This window comes from Haliaeetus leucocephalus, unplaced genomic scaffold (assembly GCF_000737465.1).
Source record: "Haliaeetus leucocephalus isolate CR32 unplaced genomic scaffold, Haliaeetus_leucocephalus-4.0 Scaffold147, whole genome shotgun sequence".
Classification (NCBI taxonomy): domain Eukaryota; kingdom Metazoa; phylum Chordata; class Aves; order Accipitriformes; family Accipitridae; genus Haliaeetus; species Haliaeetus leucocephalus.
In genome coordinates this window covers 1,812,448-1,838,961 of record NW_010972583.1, presented here as the reverse complement: position 1 = coordinate 1,838,961, position 26,514 = coordinate 1,812,448, and the positions used below count along the sequence as shown (strand labels likewise).

General features: G+C 45.8%; 1 protein-coding gene across 2 annotated transcripts in view; it reads right to left on the bottom strand.

The window, feature by feature from the left end:
* Positions 1-26,514, bottom strand: part of WLS (wntless Wnt ligand secretion mediator) — a 34,284-nt gene that overhangs the window by 7,096 nt on the left and 674 nt on the right. The window contains exons 2-4 of one of the 2 annotated variants that reach the window (XM_010561509.1): positions 11,115-11,387; positions 1,848-1,972; positions 519-680 (exon numbers count right to left, since the gene is read on the bottom strand). In XM_010561509.1, the coding sequence (XP_010559811.1) occupies positions 519-680; positions 1,848-1,972; positions 11,115-11,387 (560 nt within the window). The remainder of the gene's footprint in view (positions 1-518; positions 681-1,847; positions 1,973-11,114; positions 11,388-26,514) is intronic. The other variant, XM_010561511.1, reaches the window with a different exon arrangement.

Sequence of the window (26,514 nt, the reverse complement as noted above, 5' to 3'; positions counted from 1 at the left end):
TCGCTGCTTCTGCTGAGAGGGACAGTGGTGGGAGGTTTTCCAGCTGGGAGCACCCATGGCCACCAAGCCTCAAGGGAGGGCAGGAGCAGGGATAGCTGACAGCGGTCCCAGACATCTGCGTGGTGATGGCCAACTCCAAGACAGACCAGGCCCCCCCTTGAACCCTACTGTTCTGTTCCTCCTTAGCTCCTAAGGCTAAGGCAGGGCTTAATCAGGTGGAAGAGTCTGCACCTGAGCCGGACTGCGGTGGGGAGGAGAGGACAGAGCTCTCGGAGCCGAGAGAAGAGCACGGCTCTGGAGGTGGTCACAGGGCAGTGCAGGAGGGTGGCACTGCTTGAGGCTTGGGATGGGCTCCTTGGAAGAGAGCAGTCAAAGGAGGCATCCCTTGGGAAGGAGGAAAGTCACATTTGCAGGTTGGAGCTACGCGCGATGAAGAGTAGGATCCAAGAGGAGATCAAGAAAGGAGCTGCAGCAGCCCCCGGGCAGACGTCATGGAGAGAAGCAAGACAGACACTTACCACGAGGCGGATATCCTTGATTTCGCCAATGCCCACGTTAATGCCTTTCCTCTCGTTCACAGGGAGACGGATGTTGATGAGGTAGTATTTGTGGGCCACGCTGCCGATCTCCATGAAGGGAAGGAAGTCACAGTCGTAGTGACGGCCTTCGGACTCCAGGGTCTAGCAAAAGGGCACAGAGCAGCAAGACGGCGGTCAGCCTTGGAGGGACCAGCACGCCCTCCACGGTGAGGATCTGCAAAATCCCTAACACTGGGGCCATTGCTAGGACCGAGAGCCTGTTTGCCAATTCCAGCCTTCGCCTGGGGAGAGTCTGTGCAAGTCTGGAGAACATCAGAGGTTTGGGGACATTTTTGCTCAAGTTTCTAACTGTTTTGGGTCATTGAGTCAATAGTGTTTGAACTCAAGCAGGTTCATGTTCTCAGGCTCCTACATGCACTTAAAGTCAAGGGAGCCTTTCCAGAGGAAATACTACTTTGGGATCCAAGCTTCCTCCCTCAGCAAGCACAACTTGAGCCAAAACAAAATATGCAACCCCTTCACACATGTCTTTATGTGGAGTTTCTTAAGTCCTGTTTTACCAGCAATAGTGCCCTCAGCACCGCGTATGTATTTACTGCATATATGTGGCTGTATGGAAGGGTACAGGTGTTACTGGCGACATAAGTGGATTACTGAAAGAGACTGTGAAACAGGAGAACAAGACACAGAGCTGAAAAACATGGTATGTAAAGAGATACCAGATAAATTTAAGCACATGAATTACAGTTTGCAGCACAAAAAGAAATATCTTTATTTAAACAAGATGGTCTGTTCTCAACTGCTAGCTGTGCTCTCTGCTTCTAAGCTTTGTAGCTTGAGGCATTAAGAAGTTATTTTAAGAAACTCTTGCCCCACCTTTCCAGGTCTTTTGAATGCTGCAGTGTCCCTGGTGGGCTATTTCCTTGCCACTCCTGAAGAACAAGGAGTGTCATGGAGTTGTTCATCACAGAAGCACAAGATGGAAAGGTCCAAGTTCTCTAGGATGGTTTGGGGTATACAAATCTCAAAGCACACAAGTTCTAGACATCAGCTCTGCAACACCTCACAGCTTTTCTGCCTTACAGTTTTAACTCTACCTCCGACTTCATCCCCTTCTCTTGTATCACCAAATAGAACCAACTGCATGTGGAGCTCATAAGGTTTTCAAAGAGTTTGAGCCAAGAGAAACCTGATGCGTTTTAAAGTTATGATTGAACAACCCAGAGCTTCTAGGAAGCACCATGAAGGAAAGCAAGAGGACAATTCCCCCCACACCTCCCCACCTCCAGTGTCAACAAAACACCTTACTTTTGGTGAGCCAAAGGTGCATTTCAGCTTCCTGATCTCTATTGCATGTGCTATTTCTTCCCAGTCATCAAACGCATCATCACGATATGCTAGTGACACATCCAGGGTAATTTCTGCGTTTTCTTCTGCAAGAGTAAGGAGACATCAGGCTTGTTAGAGAGGAATGGTACAGAACATCAGAAGGGTGGGAGAGCATCTAGACACTGAAAGGACCTCTGAGAGGCACACAGCTACAGAGGGCAATGGAAATTTTTGCATTCCAAACAATACAGATCAAATTACCTTTTTAAAAACATTTATCTCCTCTTTACTAGAAAAGAAAGAATTTTTACTGGTCATAAAGGTCTGATATCTTTCTAACATACCATGACTTACAGTTTATGTTACAGTTGCAGGTGAAGAGCATTATTTATTCATATAGCATTAGAAACAATAACTTGTGTATAAAACTGGAACCTAGACAGCTGCAGAGACAGACAGTAAGCCAAGAAGCAATCCAGCAGCCCCTTCACCGCGGGTTGGCGGCGGGACAATAAGACAGGCTTCTACGTAGACCTTCTGCAGGTAATACAAGGGTGTGCAAAGGGTGTTCCTGCTTCAGGAAACAACTATATTGCATCATAGGATTTGCTTTAAATCAACATTGAAATAGTGTTTAGTTACAGAAAACCACAAAAAAGATGAAGTATGCAACTGTGTATAGTTAGATGAACTGTATAAAGGAGAAATCATGCAACTAATGGTGCATTAGGTTCATTTAAGCATGATAGCAGAAGTCATCTATCAATGTAACCTTAGGTTTCTCGTGGCTGTAGGTTCACCATCCATAAACACTGAAGCCCAACATCTTGAATAAAAAGGTCTAGAATACACCCCTTAACAAAGATGTATTCTGCCCGAGAGATGTTAAATGAAAGAAAAAGGGTCACAGAGGCCTTTGGGTGGGACGGGAAGGGAGGAAGCAGGGAAAGGCACTGCTGGGAAAAGTCAAAATGCATCACCAAAAGTACAAATTGCTTCAAAATTGCCCACAACTAGGATCCTCTGCTCTTCAAAGATAAGCCAGGGTTCCCAGAGTAATAAGAAAACAAAACACTACACAAGGGTCCTTTAAAAAGAAAATTAAAAAATTGAAGTTTAGCTATGCTGGCCTTGCTGGAAAAAAACTCAGAAACGACCGCACATGATGGAGTTGATGTTTTCTATATGTATTGTTTAGCTTAAGTGATTCCACATAAGCCTTTTGAAGCCCTCCCCTCCATGCCCATGCCCCACACCAGCACTGACTTGTTTTTGCCTTTACAGATGCACCAACTTGCACATCAGTAAACACACACAGAGTTTATATGCCCAGGTAAGGTCACCACATCAAATTTGCGTGGAAACAGTCAGGTTGTCCTCTCCTGGACAATATCACAGTAAGAGTATGGGGTGTAACTGCTTTTAAATATGCTCTTGATGCTGCCAAGAGGTCATCACTGCAAGAAGGAAATTGGGCTGGAACAGACTTATTTAGGCGCCACAACTGAGCATGGTCATGAAAATGAGAGTTACAGTTGAAGTCTGCCAAGCAGCAACACATAAACATGCTTTGAAAACCCGAGGCAAGTCTATACCAGCTCTACCAGATGTAAAATCCTGCTATTTACCAGGCACAGATCCAAGGGAAGGCTCTGAAAGAGGGACACATTCTGAAATGAGCCTGTGCATGCTACAACCTCGCCTCTTTTCATAGATCACCGAACTCTGAGAGCCACAGCTGCTGGAAAAGCACTGGAAGATGGCTACAGAACCATCTGCCACGGAGAAGCGTTGGAAGACAGCTACAGAACCATCCGCTGCAGAGAAGCATTGGAAGATGGCTACAGAACCATCTGCCATGGAGAAGCGTTGGAAGATGGCTACAGAACCACTTGTACCAGTGTCGAAGCACTGCGCTCTCGCTGCAAACAGCTCACGCTTGCAAGCTCCCTGGCAGCGCGCTGTGGCACGCTCCGGAGCTCAGAAATGTCTCTGCAGATCTAAGCTGACACACGCACACATTCCATCGGGGCTGCGTCACTGTATAGGCGGACACTGTACGTGCTCCGTCCTGTAAGGATGCGGAAGGCGTACACGATGTCAACGCCCATCGCTTTTCACCAGGAGCCCTCTGTATGAAAACAAGGCTGCCTGCTCTCTCAGCAGCAGCCCACACTGGGGAACGGGCTGCAAAGACACATCAATACTTGATGAGCTTTGAAGTTCAGCTCCGAAAAAAATCTGGTCTTCATAATTCTGAAGGGAGGCTGTTTCATGTCTACAAGTAAGCATGAGTCTTTCAAGCGCTGTGCCCCCTGTATGTTTGTCATCTTTTTCAGTTATATTTTTGTTGGGAATATGTGGTGGCATACTCATCCAAAATGATGGGAGGGGGCGTGGATGGTATCTGTGGTTTAGACTTGCTATTTATACAGGGTTTGGAGGTGGCTCTGTTATGCATCTGATGTGGATGCATCAAGATTTTTCTGAGCTTTTTTTTTGCACATGTGATCTATACAATCCAAATTGATATCAAGTTCCTTTCTGCAGCAGCCATTAGTTGGGTTTCCATGAAACATGAATTTGCCATCTCAGATCCGCTATTTAGAAGACCAGCAAAACAGATAAATGGGATCATAAGGTTAAACTTGGCCCAGCTAAAAAGAACTACAAACTTCATTTCAGAAGCCATAAAACCAACTGGAATGCTTAGGATTAAATCCAACAAAAACAGCTTTCATTATTTCATCTTTGCAATCCAAATGTTGCTGCTGCCATCGAGTATGAAAACCAGAAGGCAGGAGATATACTAGTGTGTGCTTTTCCAGACCAGTGGATTAGAATCTCCCTCTGTATTTCCAGCAGTCTCTGCATCGGGGTAACACCTCCCATTAGAAAAGAGTTTTGTACAAAGACCCTTCAAGCCTGTCAACATAAAATACATAAATATGTCTCTATACATACACACGCACACATATATATATAGATATGTATTTCAGCACAGCAGACTGATAGTCCTACGCCAGTCCACTCTCAGCCTTTCGTTAGCAGTCTCCATAGTCTGAGAGGAACAAATAAGGACAGTGACACACTGTTTGGCAAAGAACTGAATTTTAAGAAGATTCATGACTTATTCACATTAATACCAAAATGTCAGATGGTGAATAGACAATTTGGGGGTGGGGGGTGCCCTTTTCGTGCATGGCACTAACGCTCCTGAAGTCCTCTGAATACTAAGGGCAGGCTACGTGCCTGTGCAGGCATACGTGCATGAGGGGAACGGGGAAGAGAAGCAGTAGCTGATGTTCCACCATGCTTGGCTTCAGGATAAAAGAAAGGTGTTTCAAAGCAGCGTTATTTACCATCAAAACAGCAGATGGGAGGAGTGAACAGGAGGCAAGAGACTGACAGTCGAGCCAGTTTTTACTTCTGGAAGTGCTGAGAGAGAGCAGAGTATTTTAATTATTCAAAGCTGAGCCATAGCAGAAGAGAAAGAATACATGCAAGGAAGGAAGAGAAAAAGCTACTGCAAACCTGTGCTCAGCTTCCCAGATGCTAACATGTTCGAGGAAAGCAATTACTCAGCTCCTCTGCACATGTTAATCAAGATTCTCCAGAATTTCCCAACAACAAAAGGTAGAAATAAGTAGGTAGAGATTTCTGTCTCATTCAGTACCAAGAGATGAAATTACCCATGCCAGGAAACTTCATCTCGCAAGGACCACGTCAGAGCATCTCTTCATGGCATGCTCCAGATTAACCTTGCCTTCACAGATCTTGCAGATAACGCCTAGATAATTTGGAGCCTGGTAAATCCCCTCTGGTATTAGCAGCTCAAGCATCAAGTGACAACCTCACCAGTACCATAGGGTTATATTAAAAACCCTACAGAAATAAGACAGGTTTGTTTAGATGATTATGCGTTCCAGGGATGACCAACGAGAAGACACACTCTTGCTGGGGTTCCCAGCCTTGAGCTTTCTCAGTGACTCTCCATTTGCAGGGCTATGAGATGCTTCGAAGTAGGTCAGAGCTGTCACCCCCCTCTACAGCGAGGGATTCCCCGGTACCTGTCATGTTCCGAGCACCGCCAATATATTTTTTCATGTTGGCGTTTTACTGCCAGACATTCGGTGCCCGAGATCTTTTCCAGGATTCACTTTATAGTGCGATATTAGCAGAGGATATCTTCACTCACATTACAATAGTCTAAAAATAGAGGAGTTGTTTCAGAAGATGGCTCTGTGCCAGCTGCATACTAATACAGCTGTCTGGAAAGAAGCATATGCAAGCAAATAGAAGAAATGCTAGAATTATTTGCATTACACTTCCATGCTTCACCAGCAATCTGAAATTACAAAACCTACCAAAGAGACCAAAATTGGATGAATTCAGTCTGCAGCGCTTAGGCATACAACTGTATACAACTGCTTTGCAACTGCAAAGAAACCAGAAGTTATTCTCACTTACTAACATTTTAAGTCCAGTAGATATAAGAAGAGAAGAAAACAGGGATTTTAGACTGAAAATTTGTAAAGGCCCCTCCATACTGTTACACCACCTGATAAACAGAGGCATCATTATCTAACGTCCAACATAGTGCAACCGTCAGTTTGTACTCCCCAGGGACACTGCATTCCTAGATGTCAATTCAATATTAAGCAACTTCAGGTATACTTTTGCACAAGGTGAAACCAAGGCAGGAAAGCCAAGAGCGCAGCTCTGGGGGCTCCTGAAGCCTGTGGCAGTCAGGGAGCGAGCAGCCTCCAGGTCCCTGCTCCAGCTAGGGACGGATACCAGCAAATTATTTCTTGGCATGTAGAAGGTCATGCTGCAAAGCAGCTCAGAGAGAAGGACTGATGTTCCCTGTTAAGAACACTGCAGCTTGCCAAATGCAAATGGCCCAGACCCATGGCAGCAGACCAGCCCAAAAAATAAATAAAATACAAAGAAAAAAAAAAAAAAAAGAAATCCCCTCCAAGCTCACAGCACAACCTCCCACCCTTCTCTGAGGTATTCTGCCCATGAAAGTGCAGCAGCAAGATGTGCCAACAAGCAATGACTAAAGCAAAGCAGGAATGAATTTTTAAAGTGAACCTGATGTGCAGGGAACAGAGATGACCGCCTAACTTGCCGAGGAAAGGGGATTTGCACACTCACTACCAGCAACCCCATCGGTGGATGGCCGCAGTGCTGCTCTGCGGTGGGGAAGGAGAGGCAGCTCCAGGAGCCGGTGTGGCCACCCTGTCCTGTCTGGGAGCAGGGACAGTCTTTTCCAGGGCAGATGCTATTTTGGAGAGTGGTCCTCAACAAGCTCAACGGCTTTCATCCCTCCCCTGAAAGCGCTCGGCGTTCCTCAGATCCGGCGATGGGAACCGGACCCGACTGCGCAGTCATGAAGGAAAACTTCAGCTTCAAAAGCAGTCTTTTGCACACAGGAAATTTCCTACGGCTGGAAACCAGAGGACGGCCGCTGGTCCCCCGGGGACGCGGCCGGCAGCACCACAGACGGATGGCAGGGATGGATGGCTGCACGCCGGGGCTCTGGCCGCTGCCCTGTGCCAGCCGTTGGGCGAGTGCCGGAGGGCTTCCCGGAATCCCTGCAAACAGGGCATTTTGCACCACAGCAGGAGCAGGGCTCGCTGGCAGATGTTGCCATCCTCGCGAGCGGTACTAAGATTTCCCATCGCAGCTTTTGTGATTGAGGTACGGGTGGTTTTTAAGGTAACTTCATCTTGTTTCTCTATCCGCCACCTTTCCCTGTTCTGGAAAGGGTTTCTTAATAATTGAACGCACAATGCATCAAGAAAGGACAAGGACAGCTTGGGCACAGAAATAGTCTTTTCCTCACAGAAACAGCAAGTCTGAGTCTCTCCCAGCTTTCTGTGAAGGATGAACATGAGGGAAGTAGCTCAGCTTCTAAACACCTGCATTTTGAAAACAACATCTGCATTTTGAAAGTGCAGAGCAAGAACCCACGGCTGGTTCCTCCTCTGAAGGATGCAGATCCCATGGGGCCTTTCGCTCCCTGGGGCACTTTGCCAGGGCTGCCCTTTCCCTCCACCCTCGGAAAACCCGAGCCCACAGACTCGCAGTGGATGAAAGTTTTTGTTCTGTGCATTGGCCTTGCTTAGGGGTTGCAGAGGAAGAGGATGACCACGTGCCTTTGCAGAGAAAAGCCGGCAACAGTTGGAGATGTGGCTCAGCAGCATCCCCGGTGAAGACCAAGAAGGGGAGCGTGGCCGAGCCCAGGACCCTGCACAGCTGCACGTTGACTTAACGTCTTCGGACCATGCTGTGGGGTTTGGGGAGCCAGTGGAGACCGGGATGTTTCCCCAGAGAGACAGGCAACCAGCTTCTTCAGGCAGATAAGAGCATTTGCAGTTACCAGGCGGTGCTGCTTTCCTAGATGATCTGAGGCTGCTTCAAGACAGTCATTATGACGGTGACTGGCCAAGGCTCTAATAGCTGCAATGCCTTCCAGGAGCCATCCCTGGTTTGGCACCAGCCCCTGCTGGCATTAACTACAGCAGGATGACTGCTGGCTTTGAGGTCTCTCAAAGCTTAAGAGAGAAGAAACTTGAATTGTTGATTTAAAAGAAGAAACGAGGTTATTTCACATCTTCAGCATTGCCTCTTTTGAGGAGCTGATTCCAGCCACCTGATCAATGAAGCTCTTAACATTAACTCAAAGTTAGCAGCAAGATACAGAGACATATAAGCAATTATTTTGGCTTAACAAGATTTATTTTTATTTAATCTGTTACAACACACTCTAGCAAGCAAGAGATGTGTTACTCACTAGTTTCTTAGATTTTACACTTAATTTACATCTGCCTTCAGCTTGGCATAAAGTGTAGGAAAACAGCATTTTAAAATACTTTCTTCAGTCAATGAAAGAAGACCTTCAAGATGTGCCAAGTAAGTTCACACCATTAGAAGTTTTAATGTCTCCCTCATCTCCAAATGCTTCTTATAAACAAAAACCACCAGCAGCTACTGAACTGATAAGGCCCAGAAACTGAGTCTTTCCCAGCTGCAGAAGTGGTTATTACCCAGAGGGTGGCCCAAGACAAGCTTTTCTGCTTTTAAATCTCAAAAAAAGTTCCCACCTTTGAAGGACTTGGTCACTGAACAGCACAAATAATCACCTGAAGAAAAGGCTCTCTGCACTTACAGCAGAAATTACTGTCAAAAGCTTGTTTAGCATTTTAGCAACCTGCTCCCAGGTGCCCAGCCAGTTACTCACTCCAGCTCAGTGGTTTGACTTTAAAAGCCTCGGAACAAAGCATTATTTCTCTAAATGCAATCATCTATTGAAGTCTAAGAAGTTGAGGCATTAATAAAGTTACAAAGCTACTCTCTCTGTGTTTTAGAGATAATTATAGGGATAAGAATACATATGTAAGCTTTATACAATCTCGCTTTTAACTTATCTTAATGATGATACATTAAATAGCTAGGAAGGAACAGGTCCACGCTGAGAAGGCAAGGCAGTAAAGGAAACTTAAAGCAGTCATGAAAACTTCATCAGATCTACAGTGACCTGGCTGCAGTCCCTGGGGTGCAGGCTGCCAGCTCCCCCTGCACCAGCACGCGCGTTTGCTAGTCCACATCCCCAAGCCAGCAGCCAGTTTCTAAAACAGATTTGCTCCCTGAGCTGATCCACCCACCACACGGTTACGTGAACCCTAGAGACAGAGCCAAGAGACAAGCTGCAGCCGGAGGAAAAAGCTACAGAAGCCCCAGTTCAGACCAGTTTGAAAAGTAAATTGTTTATTCATAATATTAAGTTATAGTTGTTAGAGAGAGGGATTTTTCCCAAACACTTTTAAACATGTAAACACATGCACAACTCTTTCAGTAAGGGGCAGATCAGTCTTGCCCTTGCAGCTCCCAATATTATTTTGCAGATTTTTTTTGCAGGGTTATTTTTGAGTTTGTGGGGGTTTTTTGTTTGGTTTTTTGTTTCCTCCCTCATATTTTATCTTCTTCCATGTACTAAGGGTGAATTCCAGTAAGATAGCTTCCTCCACAGTTCGTGTACCTGTACAGTTTTCCAGTTAATTTGGACCACTGTAGTTTCAAGGCCAGAAGGTACTTTCCACCTGCATGTACCAAAGCCTAGCAAAAAATGTATCTCACAACCATTGATGGAAGTTAGGGCAACTATTTCAGTTCACCAACAACCAACCTCAGACTGAAGAAGTTAAAGTTATTATTATGACAAAGGCTCAGTAAATAAACATCAACTCTTCTGCAACTGGTGCCCGATGGAGAGTGCGTGTTTAAAACCTCTGACATGAGCATTCCTTCTCACGAGCTCCTCGTGTAAACTTATGGATCAATAATTTCATTTACTAAGTACTTTGGCTTGCAGTTTAGAAACTCACCATGCAAAAGTGCTTGGCAAACACAGAGCAGAATAGCATGGCTTAAAGGCTTCAGCACTGGGAAACCAGTAACCAGTTCAAGTCTTGACACAAAGGATTTTGGGGGCGGAGACATTTATAAAAATAAAAAAAACACCACCCCCCCGACACTGCTTTTCACCACCTCCACACAGAGTGAGACACCCCACCTAGAGCACGATGAGGCAATGCTGCTGCTCTGGCAGAAGGGACATCCCCACTCCTCGCCTGCTCCAGCAGATCTTCAGCAGTGGCCCTGGCACCACCTTGCATGGCAGCGACCAACTCAACCTCCTAACCGGTTGGAGAGGTCCTCCAGCCAACCTCAAATTTCCCTGAGGAGGCCACACAATGCAGCTCACGGCCAGGCACGTGCACAGAGCCAGCACAAGGGATGGGATGGGAACACAGAGAAGCAGGAGGAAAGAAACAGCTGAAAGGGTTGGGCAGTATTATCGACTGCAAACTGTTGCTGCGCACTCAGCATCCTGGAATATTTTGAAAAACTATATGAAAGCCAGGAGCATATGCCATGAAAGTGAATTGCTGGATTTAAACCAGTGTAGTTGTTGATGGTCTATGTACTTTAAGAGGGAACCTGCTCGTCATCTGCTTAGCTACTTGCTAGTGCAGCGTGAACAGCTCTCCCTGCAAAGATACATATTGAAATGTCTCATTACCGATTCTCACCTTAAGAACATGCTCCTTTATCACCTCGCTGTATGGAGGCACTGTAGCAGTTAACATATGGCACAAGATAAAAGCGACTTTAAGAGAAACACATGGGGAAATCAGACCACAGTCAGCATCTAACAAACAATGGAGAGGGACTTACTTAGGTCGTTGTCCATCTTGAATGCGATGTCCAGCTGCATGATGAAAAGCATGAACTGGAACCAGGGGCTCATCTCCTTTTTGGGGAGGGGAATATGCACAGCAAACACGATATCGTTGGCTTCAATCTGCCTGCTCACTGCCTCGTCGAAGTCTTTAAGCTTCTCGCAGGGGTTGGGTCCCCAGGGCATCAGCCACTTGGTTTTGTGGTGGTTTTTTCTTACATCAATGCACTTCACTGACGTGTAAGGAACAGCTGTAGTGGGGCTGGGAGCTGTAAGTGGAAGAGAACCACATTTTTAGCATCTTTAGATATCTTATATAGTGGTTTCCCCACCAAAATATGCAGCTCCCCATTCAACTATTTGAAGGCAATTTAAAACAAATGCATCAAATGATTCTCCTTCACAGCTCCTTGATCTTGCAGTTAAGTAATTAAGTTTACTACATCTACAGACATATTACTGACTTTGTAGTGGGATCAAATTAGGATTAGCTGAAGCAGACGGAATCTGCCAGTTCAGTCTCAGATACCTCAGTTACACCAAAATCATACTGAAAGTGACTGGCAGCTTTTTCTGTGCGTACACCCTTCTAGTTTGCTCACTCGAGCAAATCCACATGCAAAGCATGTGCCCATATCACAAACCTAGACATATGAACTAATCCTAAACCTTGTGGTCCTGCAGAGCCAGGCAGGACTTACCGCAGTGATTTGAACCACGCACAGCCACACGTTTCCTTGGGCAGGAAGGCTTTTCTCACTGCTGAACCACACAATTCTTTTTTAAGAATCCTTGGTAATGGGAGAGAGCAGCACCACGTTGCATCTAACCCAGCCCAGGGCCATGACCAACCATCTGCTGTCTGCAAACTTGCTGCAGGAGCCATCTCAGCCTCGCCAAGACTCCCAGCATGGAAAACACGGGGTAAGCTGGCCACCTCCATGATGCTCCAAAGATCCTTGCCCACCCACTCCCACTAACTGTAGAGAAACGTTTTGCATGAAGGTATTTCTTCCTTTCGCTGTAAGTCAGGTGTGAACTAATGACTGTTACCACCAAAGATTTGTCTCTCTTTTTCTCCTAGCCCCACATTTTTTTTGAGATATTGGGAGAAAAGAAGCTGAACAGAGATCTTGGCTCTGAAATGCTCCCCAAACTCTCCACCACAGCAAGCAACGAGACTTTGTGCATGTGCACAAGATACCCATTTTCATCGTATCAGAAAAATGTACAACATCCCAGATCAGACAATTAAAAGTATGGAGGAGTATACTGCTCTGGCTTTATGTCGATGAGGAAACAGTCCAGCTCTGAAGTACAAACAGGGATGAAAGCAGAAAAGAAATACATTCCACCTTCAGCCAGAATTTCAGCATAACACCTCCAAATCTGAGAGAAAGAAAAGGCTTTTAAAAACTCAAACACATTTCCAACATAGTTCTGCCATGCAAAGACTTCTTATGACAGTGGTTCTGCCCTGTTTCCAGTATCATTTGGGAAATAAATATTTTAATGCTGTTTGAATGCATCACAGAACTGGCAAACCACAGAGACGAGCGGAGCTGGAGCTGCTCCAGTTCCTCGTCTCCCCCGTATAATCCGAGAGGCTTCTGCAGGTCAGAAAGCCCAGTGACCAGGAGGTCGATAATTCCCCTGTCCCTTATGAATCTATTCTCCTTTTGTCATAGAAAAAAGTAATTTTTTGCACAACAGCCAGCTCAACACATTTTGACACCCAATACATTTCACTGCAATTAAACCAGAACTGTTCTCTTTTCTGAAGTATTACCAGGAAGGTACCATTGGACATGCTGTAAAGAATTCCTTCCAGCTTCACAGGTTTTGGGAAACAGATGGCGCAGGTTAACTCTTTCTTTTTAAGCTGTTAAAAGAGTTTTCTTGATGTCTGTTTTCACCAGAATTTGAAGAAATTAAAGTTACATAATACAAGTTTGTGATGTGACATTTATGAAAAACCCCAAACTATCCAGTCCTTTTAAAAATAAAAAGGCTTGAAATTGAAAAATTTAACTGCAAATTTAACCTAATAATGTAAAAATGCTCTAACTCAAGTGACAAGCATTGAAATGTTCCTATACTATGAATTAAAAGAGAAGTAGCACATAGAATAACAGATATCCAGGCATATAGAATAACCAATGACTTCATGTCAAAGTCTCCAGAGAAAAGATGCTGAGGTGGTCACGTAAAATTGGGGATAAGCCGGCCAGCCCGCGGGCTCCCGCAGAAGGCTATTTTCACATCGTCACCATCCTCGTTCTGACAGATGGTCCAGGACTTCCCACCAAAAAAACTCCAGCAGCAAACAATAGCACCCTACCTACAAACTTCCAAGTATTTCAATGAGAAAAACAAACCAAAACTGAGCAACACCCACCCAGCCACCCCCAGCCCCGTTGGGGCAGAGCCAGCTCAGGGTTCCCCCGGCTCAGCACGCTGACATCCGCACGCGCTACACCCAGATGATTCAGACCTGGCTCCCTTGTAATTTGGACGCAGCATCACAACAGCAGCTCTATTGCTTTTTGGGATCCAAGCCAGGAACCCTGCGTAGCATCTTCCCTAACGTGCCACCTCGTTAGAAAGACGACATCCGCACTCCTTCCTACAGGCAAGGGAGAGATGACTCAACGTGCGAGTCGGGAGGAAGTTATTAAAAAGCAGTTGTTTATAAACTGCATTTTTTCGATTTTTGGACAGCAATAAGTTTCTTCCAGCTGAAAAGTAGCAGTGATGCTGGCATAAAGGGTGGGCTGAAAGGAAAGGGATTTGTTTAAGCGGGAATAGTCCCAGATTCAGACCTGCCCTCGCTATCAGTCCCCAGCCTAAGTGCATCACAGATACGTAGCACTGCCGCATCTCAAAACCCTCGCTGCATCCAGCAGTCCTCCAGGAACCACAGAAAGCTCATACGTTACAGCAGCCCCCCAAAAGAACAAATGACTGATATGCCAGAAAGAAACAGCAAAATAGAATAAAACAAATCATTCGACAAACAAACAAACAAAATCTAGCTGCAAGTCCAGGATTACAGAACACTTTAATGATGTGCCTTAAGTGCATAAAACGGTGCAACATTCCTTTCTTATGCCTCGATGCAGAACCTGGTAACCATGGCTAAAACTGCAGCTCTAAGTGAATATTAGGAATATTGTTGGGAAATAAGTCACTCAGGCCAAGCTCTTAGAGCTTTTTAACTTCGACAAATCTTTGTGTGATTTAAAAGTAGGCATTTCTGAATTAAGAGACATTGTTACTTCTACAGAGAAGACGAATGTTTCTTGCTTTGATGCACCCCATTATAGCCATAAATACATGTTTTCATCACTGACCAATTATGATTTTAAATACTTGGCATGCTCACTCAAGTATCCCCACAGCCAAAGTTACAGCTTTGAGGAGCAAGAGACAATTACTATATATATATTCCTTGTCAGGAACTGCACACCAAATGAATGTCGGCACTTGGCTTCCATTACTTGTTTGGCTCCAGTCCCATTAAATTCAAGGGAGTGTTGAACCAAGTGGAAAAAAATGCTTTGTGAAACTGCAGCCAAGTCAACTAACAGTATTACAAAGTGCTATGCAAAACAAAGCTAGCATCGAGGGATTTCAGTTAAAACGTGGTGCCAAGCAGGCTGCTCTCAGCCATTCTGCCTGTGGGCTGGTAGATGCTTCAGCTTTATATATTAAATGATATATGTCAGCCTGTAAATAATTAAATAGCCGTTTGTGCATAATACAGCGGATAAGCCCCAGCCCGTGTTCCAGCCTGCTCGCCGTGACGAGAAGCCCTGCAGTAATGCAGGTACCATTTGGAGGGGCTAGCGGAATAACCAAGGAGCAGGGCTTTGCTCAGGAGGGTTTTGCAGAAGCTGGTCGGCAGCATGGCTCTCCGGGAGCCAGCTCAAACAGGAGCCAGCCCTGTGAGCTTGGGTTGGGGCTGCCCGGGGACCCCCGTGAAGGAGCCCTGGCCCCAGGGACCGTGAGCAGGCAATCAGGCAGAGACCCCCCCATGCCAAGGGGCAAGAGCCCTGTGGCGCTGGATGCTGAAAGCCATAGGCACGAGGCTGCCGGAGCTGCTAACACCGTCAGTGGATGCTTCTAACTGCTCGAGAGAAAAAACTACCCACAGACAAGTTTAGAGACAGGATGATTCACAGCGAATGCTTTCAGGGCGACAGCCACGATCTCCCAGGAGCTGGCGTGCCTGCGCCCGAGGGAAGCGGGCAGGAGGTGACTGTCGCCACCGGAGCCCTCCTTTGCTCCGATGGGACAAACCTTCATTAAATCTTCCTTAAAACCCCAGGCAAGTCCAGACATGAAAACAAAACCAACACGGTCTGAGCAACCTCTCTGTTGGAGTTCCCTGGTTTTCATACCAGTTTGGGGAACGAAGACAGTTTAGCCTCTTCGAAGCTTGTTTGCATATATGCTACGAAATACATTTCTCTTAAAGGTATGTGGTCCATATGCTGCTGGGGAATGGGGAAGCTGCCTGCTGTACCTTCTCCAACAGAGGCTTCGGAGGTGCCTGGCTCACTGCAAAAGTCCCAAGGATCTCCCAAATTACAGGGGGTCACAGCAGACCCTGCCACTCCCTGCCAAGGAAGCACGGCCCCTTGCAGCAGCTTCAGCCGCGAGCCCCCCCAAAGAGCCAGGTGCCTTCAGCAGCATGGGCAGCACTTCCCAGGGAGGGCTTCTGGTGAACCTTCAGAGCTACTTCAGCTACGTCTTACAGATTGAAGCAACTCTTACGTGTAATTTTCAGTGACTTTTCATACTGAAAGTACCATATAGACAATGGTACATTGACTCAAGCGTATGGATTTTCTCAAGCTACGTCCCCAAGACACAGCAGCAGTTAAAAGTAAGAGAGATGTTTAACGTGGGGGGGACAGACAGAAGCTGAATTGCTTTCAGTTTTGAATGATCCCAAACTACTCAGTCTTGTGTTGAACTGGTAGCGGTGATTCACCCGAAGATGACGGTGTTACAGAATAACTCCAAATAAGAGGATTTGAAGGAGACATCTCAGCATACCTTGTATCTACCGGCCAGAGAGGTCAAAGATCTTATGACCTCATTCAGCAAAAGATATCATGATTTGGTTTCTCAGCACTGGTGACCATCCTCATTGCCAAGATGGAGAGGATTTCTCTCCTACATCTCAACCAGAACCGAAATTCTTTCACTTCACGTAGACTAAACACAGTATGAGCGGAAGCAAAGAGCTGAAGTGATTCATCACATGGCCGGGACACCCTGAGCCATCCAATGCTGCTTCTGCCCCCCGATATTCTCCATAGTAAAACCCTACAGTATTTGCTGAAGAAACCGAGCATCCTGCCCCAAATACCCAGCAAAGTGGTAAATAGCAGGGTACTTGGAAGGGACCCGGAGGATCCAGGCCTGTCTGTCACTGGTGGTGTGCTTTCTTGAGCCACTGGGTTAGATCCTGGTTACTGCCATGCTCCCAAGTTTGGCTTCCAGAAATCCTCAGAAGGGAAAGTTTTCAATCCGTTCAAGATTAGTGCAACACTGTGGCCAACTAAATGAAACAAACGGAGTATTTTGGGGTTTGGGGGTTTTTTCAGCAAAAGTTTTACTCAAACTTAACCCTCCTAGTTTGGTTGCTTGAAAAGGAAAGTAAACACTCATTCCCCCAATCAATACAAGCATAATTAATTACTTACAGCATCCCAACCTTGATTTTGTTAGCATAATTTTTCAAACAAAAGCTACGGCTTCATATTACAGAATTACGCTTCCTTGGCCAGCATATTAAAAATTAACCCATTCAAAGGGAAGAGCACTGTTTGACGCTGAGGATCCAGAGTTATTCTGGCTGGGACGGGACCTCGGGAGGTCTCTTGTCCAACCTCCTGCTCGTGGCAGGGTCAGGCAGGAGGTCAGAGCAGGGTGCTCGGGCCTTATCCCACCAGGTCTTGAAGGTGGTTACTGCTCCTGGGATGCTGATGTGCTGCTTTTGCTGTCCCCTCGTTCCCATTTTTATCACTCCAAATACAGACTAAATATTAAGCAAAGTTGAGTTCACATGTGATAGAGATTACTGCCAGCTGGATCACGTGTACACACAAATCCCAATAAGTATATATTCCACTTCTTCAGATTTTTAGTTGCCACTTCTCTCTCTTCTCTGAATGCCTGAATCTTTGCCCTAGAACAAATGGCCACATTTCATTCCTCAAAACAGTTTTTAATGCTGTTTCTACAACCCAGGAGATCAGACTAACAATGTCTTACCATTCTGCAAAATCCTACACTGGATCAAGAGAGGCACTGGGAAATCCTGCTCTCGCCTGCAAGGGTGAAGCCTCCCCACGCCAAGCAGCAACCGCATTTACAGTATTTGGTGATTGCATGAGAGCGTCCACCATGGAGCACGTCGTATGGACACAACATGACCGCCAACACAGTTCACTTTTCGACTAGAAGAGTCACAGTCGGTTTTCCCTAGAGCTCCCAGTTCTCCTGCATGCTGTGTCCCAGGTTTTGCTCTTCCCTCACCCGACAGACATTTCTGCTCTCCCCTCACCCAACTTACTCCCTTCTGCTGTTGGGTATATTTACAGCTGATGCTCGCCTGACCCTACAGAAAATTTAGGGCCCAAAGCTTAGTTGACGGAGAATACGAAGACCAAGAATAAATAACCATAGAGGAAGGAGGCCTTCTGGTGGCCATGGACCTTGAGGAATCTTCAAGCATGGGGAAAAATGACATTTTGCTTTCAAACTTCTAAGAGAAAAAAACTGACATTAAACCCATTAGATCTTTAAGAAGGACAGAAGAAAGCCTACTTTCTCCAAACAGCTATCACTCTTTAATAAATACCCTTTCACATCTTTGTGCCACAAGCAAAACCTGTTCCTACCTATCTCTTGGGCTTACCTCTCCTGCAAAGCATGGTGGGGATGGGCAAGGGCAAATGGAACACAGAAAATTCATTTAGCCAAACTCCAGCACCATTCATAGTCCACTGGACTCACCCTGGAAAATGTTAGCAAATAGCACTGAGCAGCTGCAAAACTCTTTTTTTTTTTAAATTATTATTATTTTAATTCTCAAAGCCCTAGTTCAAGGCTTGACAGCTTTAACATCTCTCTGGTAGAGCAATAAGTAGCTTTTCTTTAGTTTCAGCTATACTGTCCCTGAAGCAATCTCTCTCTATTAACATGTAAGCATTCATCCACCCTTTCCTTTTCCGAGAAAAGCAGCAGAAAATAAGATCCCACTTGTAAAGGGGCTCACCTCAGGATCTATTCCTCAGAGAGAAAAGAAACACTGTTTCTCTGTATTTAGACTTAAATCTTTAGGTTGAAAAAAAAATTACTATAAGTGAGCTCAATTTTTCAGTATTTTCATTTACAATATTACCTATGCCTAGATTTGCATAAGAGCCACCATCACTCAGTTTATTAATTTCAATAAAGTGGATCTTTAAAAAGCTCCTGCAATAAACTCTCAAATAATTCCTTCCTTCTTCCCTCCTCCATACTCCCGCAAACAAGGCATTCAGCCCAGTTACAAGAATAACATCCCCTCTCTGCTCCCCCATGAATATGATATATATTTTGTACCTTCTCATCTAGAACACCTACAGCATTTCAAATTAACTACTGACCCTTGCTCTCACACTATAAACAAGCCCTTTAGAAAATCTCAATTGCATTGTGTCTACATTGATTAAAGCTTGAATCCTACTGACCTCATGTGGTGTTAACTTCTCCCATGCACCAGGAGCATTCTGCTTTTCTACTCAATTACCCCCTTCTGTGCAGAGCCATCACTACCCAATGAGCACACACAATGGACTTCTGCTTCATTACACTAACCAACAGCAGGATAGGAATAAACAAGCTAATTTATCATCGGACAGACTGAGCTTTTCCAACTAGAACAGTGAGAACCTGAATAACATTATATATACCTATAATTTATAAATATGTATTTATTGCAGCATGAAAGTTTTCTTTTCTACCCTCCTCTTCCCTGACCTTGATGCTACCAGTTTAATACGGTAATGACAGTGACCACTAACGCAGTCTTTAAATTACTATTTTTTTATTACTAGTTGCTATTTTGCAAGCTACATGAAAGCCTTTTTCTGAACACTGCAGCAGCTTTTTATATGCAGAATTGCTGTACATTTAAATCATCTAATTCATCTTCAAAAAAAACCAAACCCAAACAAAAAAACCCCACTACCTACTAGAAGCCCACTTCCTTTGGGAAAGGTATTTCTTTCTTACCATTTGACTTCAAGCTTTCACAAGGCCATAGTCCTTTAAAGCCCCAGGGCACCATTTCCATCCTTATTTACAGTGGGAGTTGCCAGACATACTGCTGTAGCTGAACACCCTTGTTTTTAGTCTCCAATAGATTTTTCAATACTACAGGTTTCTCTGTCTTTTTTTGTTTCAGACCATAAAAACGACCCTGTCCAAACCACCAAAGCCTAGTTTGGCAGATTCCTGACCCAAGTTCACGTTCTGCACCCAGGTCTCCTGCTTCAGATGTGGAAAGCAAGCTGCACACCGACCTCCTCTAGTGACAGCACTGGCTTTTCCGCCTCGTCTGGAAATCCCAGTTCGGAGTACGGCTGGATGGAAGGTGATATTTGGTGCCACAGACAGCAGCCCAGACCTCTGCCAAACTCAAACCTACCGTCTTAATAGACTGGGGTGGGAAGTGAGCGGCCAGGATTTGGAGGTCCCTGTGCAAGCACTACAGCCAGCACAACAGTCTTGCTGTGGTTTTGTGGAATTTCTATGCTTTCTTAGCTTCCTGTAACCATGCAGTAGCTAGAGAGATGTGTGTGTATTCGTGTTGGAAGGGTGGCTGGATTTTTTTGCTCAAGGTTTGTTCTTCAATGCTACTTTCGCAGCTTTGGGCCATGTTAGCAGAAAAGTTGTCCGTGCAGCACGGCCTCTTTAGAGCAGCACAAACTGGAGATTTTCTTCAATAAGCCAGTTCTCAAAGAGCCACAGGAGCAGCTGTGCCAAGAGCCTTTAAAACTGAAAGTGCAGCCGGGATCCCCACTGCGGGAACAGGAGTCCAAGCACCCTGCGAGGCTGCTGCCACCGAACAGCAACCAAAGGGCTGCTGGGGAACAGTCTTGCTCTCAGAGAGAAGGGATTATTCCCTCAGCCCCAGGCAAGTCACAAAGCAAGGAAATCTTATGAGGCACTAAAGTACAAGTATATTTGCTGGGAGAACTAAATGAATGACCCCCACGATTCATATACATATGCAACAGCAGCAACAAATGCAAACAAAGAGAGCACTAGCAGTAGGAGTTCCATAAATGCAGAAATATATATCCGAAAATATTTTATTTAGAAGAAAAAAAAAAAAGGTAGAACTGATTTACTAATTGCCACAGACAGTTTGATCTTCTTCCAAGTCGTCCTTTGTCAATTTTCGACTCAGATGAAATGCATTTCCTGCTACGCCCAGCCAAGGTATTAAATCCCTGCAAACAGAGCTCTAAAATAGCAGTATGACCTGACGTTATCTGGCAGCTTTTCTCCTGAGCGACAGCCTGAAATTCCCCAAGTCGCACACTACAGATAAGGAGATACCTTGAAACTGCCAATACTCAGATATGTAAAGAATTTCATCTGCATTTGAATAGGAGGGATCAGATCCTGGGGCACTTCCCCAGGCTGGGGCCAGCAGCAGGCAGTCCTGGAGCAGATGGACACCTTGCGCCCTTCAAAGGCTTTCCGAGGCTATCAGAGAGTTATAACTTGACTTCAAAGACCATAAATGTTATTTACTAACGAAAAGACTTCCTGTTTAATCGTTACCCCTTGCAAAGAGCAGAGAGGCGGCACGACCACCGCTTGGTTTAGTGGTCAGGTCATGTTTAAAACCAAGCCTGTTTAGTTAGTATCAACCCAAAAGAAAAGAGGAGCAGCGAGAGGAGTGTCCTCTTTCCTTAAACTACAAGACACAGAGTTTCCCTGATGCATCTCTCCCAAGTTAACTGTAGTTTGGAAGTGATGCAACTGTGAGAAGAGCAAAAAAACTAGTGCCTCGAAGGATTTACAGCCTCGCTGCCCGCTCCTTGGGCCCCCAGCACGGACGTTTCTGCCTGGGAACTCTCAATTTCTGGCACATTTGCCCATTCAGCTACAGTTACAGCTCTTAAAAAGAAGAATTGAGCAGACCTAAACTAAATAGACATGACCTTTCATGTCTGCTTTTTCATCAGCTCCCAGCGCTTCTGCCAAGGCTGCAGCACTAAAGGAATGTGTCTATACAGAGGAGTCTATTGGCATTCATGTCCACGGTACCGCACCAACCTATTCAGCACAGCCTGGCCATCTTCTGGAGAGGCCAGCGATGAAAGAAAGTCAGGCACATAAAAATGGTCTTTGTCCTGGAGCCCACAGACACTCTTCCCTAGCAGGCTGCACCCACATACCTTAGAAATCAGAGCGTCTTTGCTGTCAAAAGATCAGTTCAGCCCTAAGAAGGTAATGAAATCCTAGGAAAGAAAATTAAATCCTGGAAACTCACTGCTCAGGAGCCAAATCAGACATTTAGATAATGAACTGGAATTGTTGATAGCTGCTCAGCCATTTATACACATGACTCATTATCTCTCTGGGCGAGACACACAAGTAAGAGTTTTATTTGCTCCAGTCAAAACAATTCTGTTTTTTCAACCTTAAGCCGAGGCAAGGGAGCAGTGAACCTGCACCTTCTTAAATGCATCCCCCTCATCCCAGAAGACTCATGTGCTAAATAAATACCTCCACTTTTCCAATCAGTTAAATTTGTAAAGTGTACGGTTGGGCACCGGACTTTCAGTACTTAACTGTATGTATGCCTGCTCCTGGACTTTGTCTTCACTCCAGGGAGGTTCTGCTGCATGCAGTCGGCTCATTTGAACGGAAACCAAGATAATCTGTGACTTGGGACAAGGCGCCCTTGTAGTCCTAGAAGTAACTCACAGAAATTAAGTTATTGAAAAGTTGTCTTTTCAATAACTTGTCTAAAGGAACAGAAGTCACAGTTTTGAAGCAGGAATATTGCTGCCCAGAGCTCTGTTGTCCCATTTCCTCCTGTGCCCTCCATTTCAGCCTGCCCAGCAGCTTTGCTCTTTGCTACAGCCTCCCGCCGTACTGGAAAACCAGGGGCAAGATGCACATTGCTTTGTGAGCAATAGGGAGAGAAAGCTGCAGGGAAGGTGGGGTAATTTCTTGACCCCAGGTCCTTAGAACAGAACAGACCATTCAGCGAAGCACAAGCTAGCTTAAAAACAAACCAGTGAGCGTGCCAGCGTCAGAGGCTGCAGGTTCGTACGTCCACCCAGCTTTAGTGGTGATGAGGCAGTGGCACAGAGCCCACCGAGTTGCACAAAACACTGCCCGGGTGCCGGCAGCACCCAGGAGGCTCAGCGTTCTCCAGTACTCTATGGAAGCTGCAGAGCCATGGAGCATTACAAAAAGCACTCCACACTTTTGAGACTTGATTAACACAAAATTTCCTGCTATCTCTGTGAACTCTGGACAGATTTGAGCAGCAAAGTCCGTTTTCTTTCTTTCCTTTTTTTTTCCTTTTTAAAATCCTGTATATTTAAAAGCATTCCAGGATTCAAAGGAAATTAGAAAGAGGGACACCATCAATAGCTGCCCTCATGGCATACAGAGGAAGGTAATTTGTAATCAAAAGCTTTGGTTTAAAGAAAACCAAGAGGCATTAAACCCACACTAGAGTCAAGTCAGACTCCAAAACACACAGTTTCTACCACCTGGCCAGCAGTCAGAAGGAGAGGACACAAAGCTCACCTTTGGCAGTTGTGGTGTGACCTCTGTTGGAACACCCCTGTCAAAATTCCCAGTAACTAGCATGGCCAGATGGATGCCGCAGCTGGTCCAGCTGTGGGAAGGTTTGTCCGAGGCCGTCACCAGCTAACCTGGCTCCACGTGCTGGTTAGCGCAACTCAAAGCCCAGATGAGCCTGGGGGCACCCCTGGAGACAGCCAGGAGGCCAGGTATCTGGCTAAACCTACACAGTACGTATCTCGAAGAGGCAAAGCATACATATGCATAGTATGCAGGGGCTCCTGGGAATGCTGGCTTGACTGTAAATTAGCGTTAGCCTAATTTCTCACAAACATTAATGCTGCCTTGAATGACAACAGAAAACATTCCTGTTTGATCCCATTCCCTATAATATATGTATGCTATTACTCATAGCGGGGTAGTGAAGACAAGGTTTTATTATGACTAATTTTATGGATCATGTTTTATCTAGTACCAATACCTACTAACTGAACACATAACACACACAAGTCCAAAAGCATAACCTTTAAACAAGATGTTTGCCATGGAATGGAGCAGACACCAGAAATTCTGCAGGGTTTGAAAACAGGACGGTTTGAAGCAGTGACAGACCCAGTTGTCTGGAGCCAACAGTTCATTACCGTAGCATGACAGCAAAGAAATGGCTCAATAAAATTCTCTTTTGAGGTGTTTTCTCACTCCCTAGCCTTGCAAAGCTCCCTTAGACTGCCACAGGAGCTTCACCCCAGTAAGGGAATGACTCCCATACATGTACATCTCGTGCTTTGCCAACATACAGTTATCAGCTTTCACGTGGGTTTTGCTTAGAAGACACCTGCTTCTAAATAGAAGAGCTGTTGGAAATGTGCAAGCCATATTAAAACTCAGACATTATGCAGTTGACCATTCAAAAACTAGCGAGAGAACCACCACTGGCAGAAAACCCCAATTTCAGAAAAATGAAGCTTTGTCGTCGTTGTTGTATCAGGTACCAATGTGTTGCATTTGTGTATTTTGGACTTGCACAAGTAATCTGTTAAAATAGAGCACTTAGTCATTGTTTTGAAATATGACCTAACTGACTGCTAAAGGAAAGGCTGGTTTAGCTTTGTAGCCGTGTTCTACTTGTGTACATATTTTGGTTTGTCTAGACCTGAATAAACTAAAATAACTAGATTCTTGGTGTCTGTTTGGTGCGCTGGATCAAACCAGACCAGGAACGCTATTTCAGTGACACCTCAGCTCCCATCCCACCTCGTGTCACACCTCTCTGAAGAGCAGCAGTCCTGTGTCATTGCTGCCAGAGCTATCGGCAGTTTGAGCACTCCTAGCACCGCTTCACTCCCAGCCACGTTGCAGAAGAACGCCAGCCACGCACTCATTTCTCACCAGATGTGTGCCACATGCCAGGGACTAACTAAAGGAGCCAGGACCCCAAGCCGTGGGCCCCAGCTGTGGTCCAAGGGATCGACTGCAAGCCACTGGCTCCGATGGGGACCCCAACAGCGAGGCACGGTTCAGGGCTAATTCCTAGGAAGAGTGTCACGCAGAGCCCTGGGTTGCGATGCCCTGCGTGTCTGTCACTGCACCAGATGTTGGGGACCACACCGAGGTTACACATGAGAACTTAAGAGTTGTTTCACAAGCACCATATACATTTGGACTTCCAGCTCCCAGGAGGGCTGGCTGGGAGCTGTTGGAGCCCATTAATCAGCACAGCTGCCCCACAGCCACTAAGGGAAGAGCCTCTGATGCATCAGAAGCTGTAAATACTGCAGATGAAAAACCAGTTCGGATGATTCATTAGTGAAGTTTTATCTGCTCAAAGATCAGAAGTGGGGTTTTCCAGCAATTAAAGAAAGTTTGCCCACAATAACCCCCTAGGACTTGCCCCTGGCTAGAAGACACACTTACTCCAGCAGTACAAAGTTACCCCGAGTTTGTGCAAGACGTAGCCCAGCGTCGCTATCTCCGTTGGCAGAAGAGCTGCTTGCTGCGGTGTGCCCCCCGTGGCTTTCCGGCCGCAGCATCAGCTTGTGCCCCCCACCCAGGATGGGGCCCCCCCACCCAGGATCAGGGCCCCCGCTGCGGGTGCCAGGCGGCAGCAGCCAGTGAAGCAGGCAACAGGCAAGATGGAAGACTGAATTAACAGCATCTAAGTTCTTTCATCTCCAAATCCCTACAAACCTGAACAAAAACATTCCTGATAATTCCCTATAAAGCTAAACAGAAGTATGTCTGTTCATCACGCCTGTCCCCAGATGACAACGGAAACGGGGCTTTCTGATCAACACCCTTCTTTTTCTACAAGCAACTTACTTTTTTTAAACTTAAAAGCGAGAAGGTACTAGAAAAACACTTTTAAGATGAACGCCGAGTCTGGCTTCTCTGCACAACACAGGCCAAGGCATTTTATCTAGTGAATCAGCGTCGGGTTCAGTAACCTGCTCTCGAACCAGCTCTTCAAAAAAAAAAAAAGGAAGGAAGGAAAAAAAGGCAATCCTAATAATATTCAGTGTTGGTCCAGACCCACAAGACTAGAAAAAAAATGGGTTTAATCCAATGTTTGCCACCGACTACTTTGTGATTAAGCAAAGACGAGGAATTGAAGCAAGAGAATGATGGAAACGAAAGTTTTCAAAAATTATGTTTAGTAGAATTCTTATGGCTCTTAAGAACAGATAATTAGAGAGGCTACAAATGCAAAGCACTAATGTGTACCGGGAACACTGAATCTGCTTTCTGAGGAATGGCCGTAGATGTTTCTTCAATACCTCACAAATAAAGACCACGGCCAGAACAGTCCAACTTTTTTCTCCCAAAGAAAACGTGCAACAAATTTTCCCGATGCCCTTTGGGAGCCATGGGACTTGCAGTCGTTACTGAAATCCCCATGGCCCCGAATAGGCGCCTGCACCCAAGGAAAGGGGAATAAACCCTTGGGTGAGGCAGCCCAAAAAGCTGCAGAAGGGGAGAGCGGGGAGGGTTTGGGTCGGGAATTCCTCCACAGGGCAGCACAGCCCTTCCCCAACATCTCCACGCTGGAAATGGCCAAAGTAGCCACAGATACACGACGATCGTTACAAGGAGCCGGTACATAACTCAGCTGCTTTCTAGTAAAAAAAAAAAAAAAATTAAATAAATAATAATTAAAAAAAAAAAAAATTCTCGGGACTGCCCCCAAACCCTGCTCTCCTCCATCTTTCTCCTTCCATGCCCCAGCTCCTTCCCCAGGCAAAAATCAAAGCCCCCGGCGGCAGAGGGCTAGCGAACCCCGACCGCGAGTTTCTTGCCGAAGGCTCCATCCACGCCAGCCCTTTTCCCCCAGGATTTGGGAACGCTCCCCGCCCGCTAATACAGAAATAAACACAACCTGGGCTTCAAAGTTTTAGGCGAGGAGGTTTGCGTGCGAAAAAGTCGGGCTGACCCGCCGGCTCGGGGAAGGCTGGATACCACCCGGAAAGCTTTCAACGCGGGTGGGGGGACGTGTCCGTCCCCCGTGGAGGGGCTCGGGGGGGGGGCTTAACCCACGCGGGTTTTCCGTGAGCCGAAACC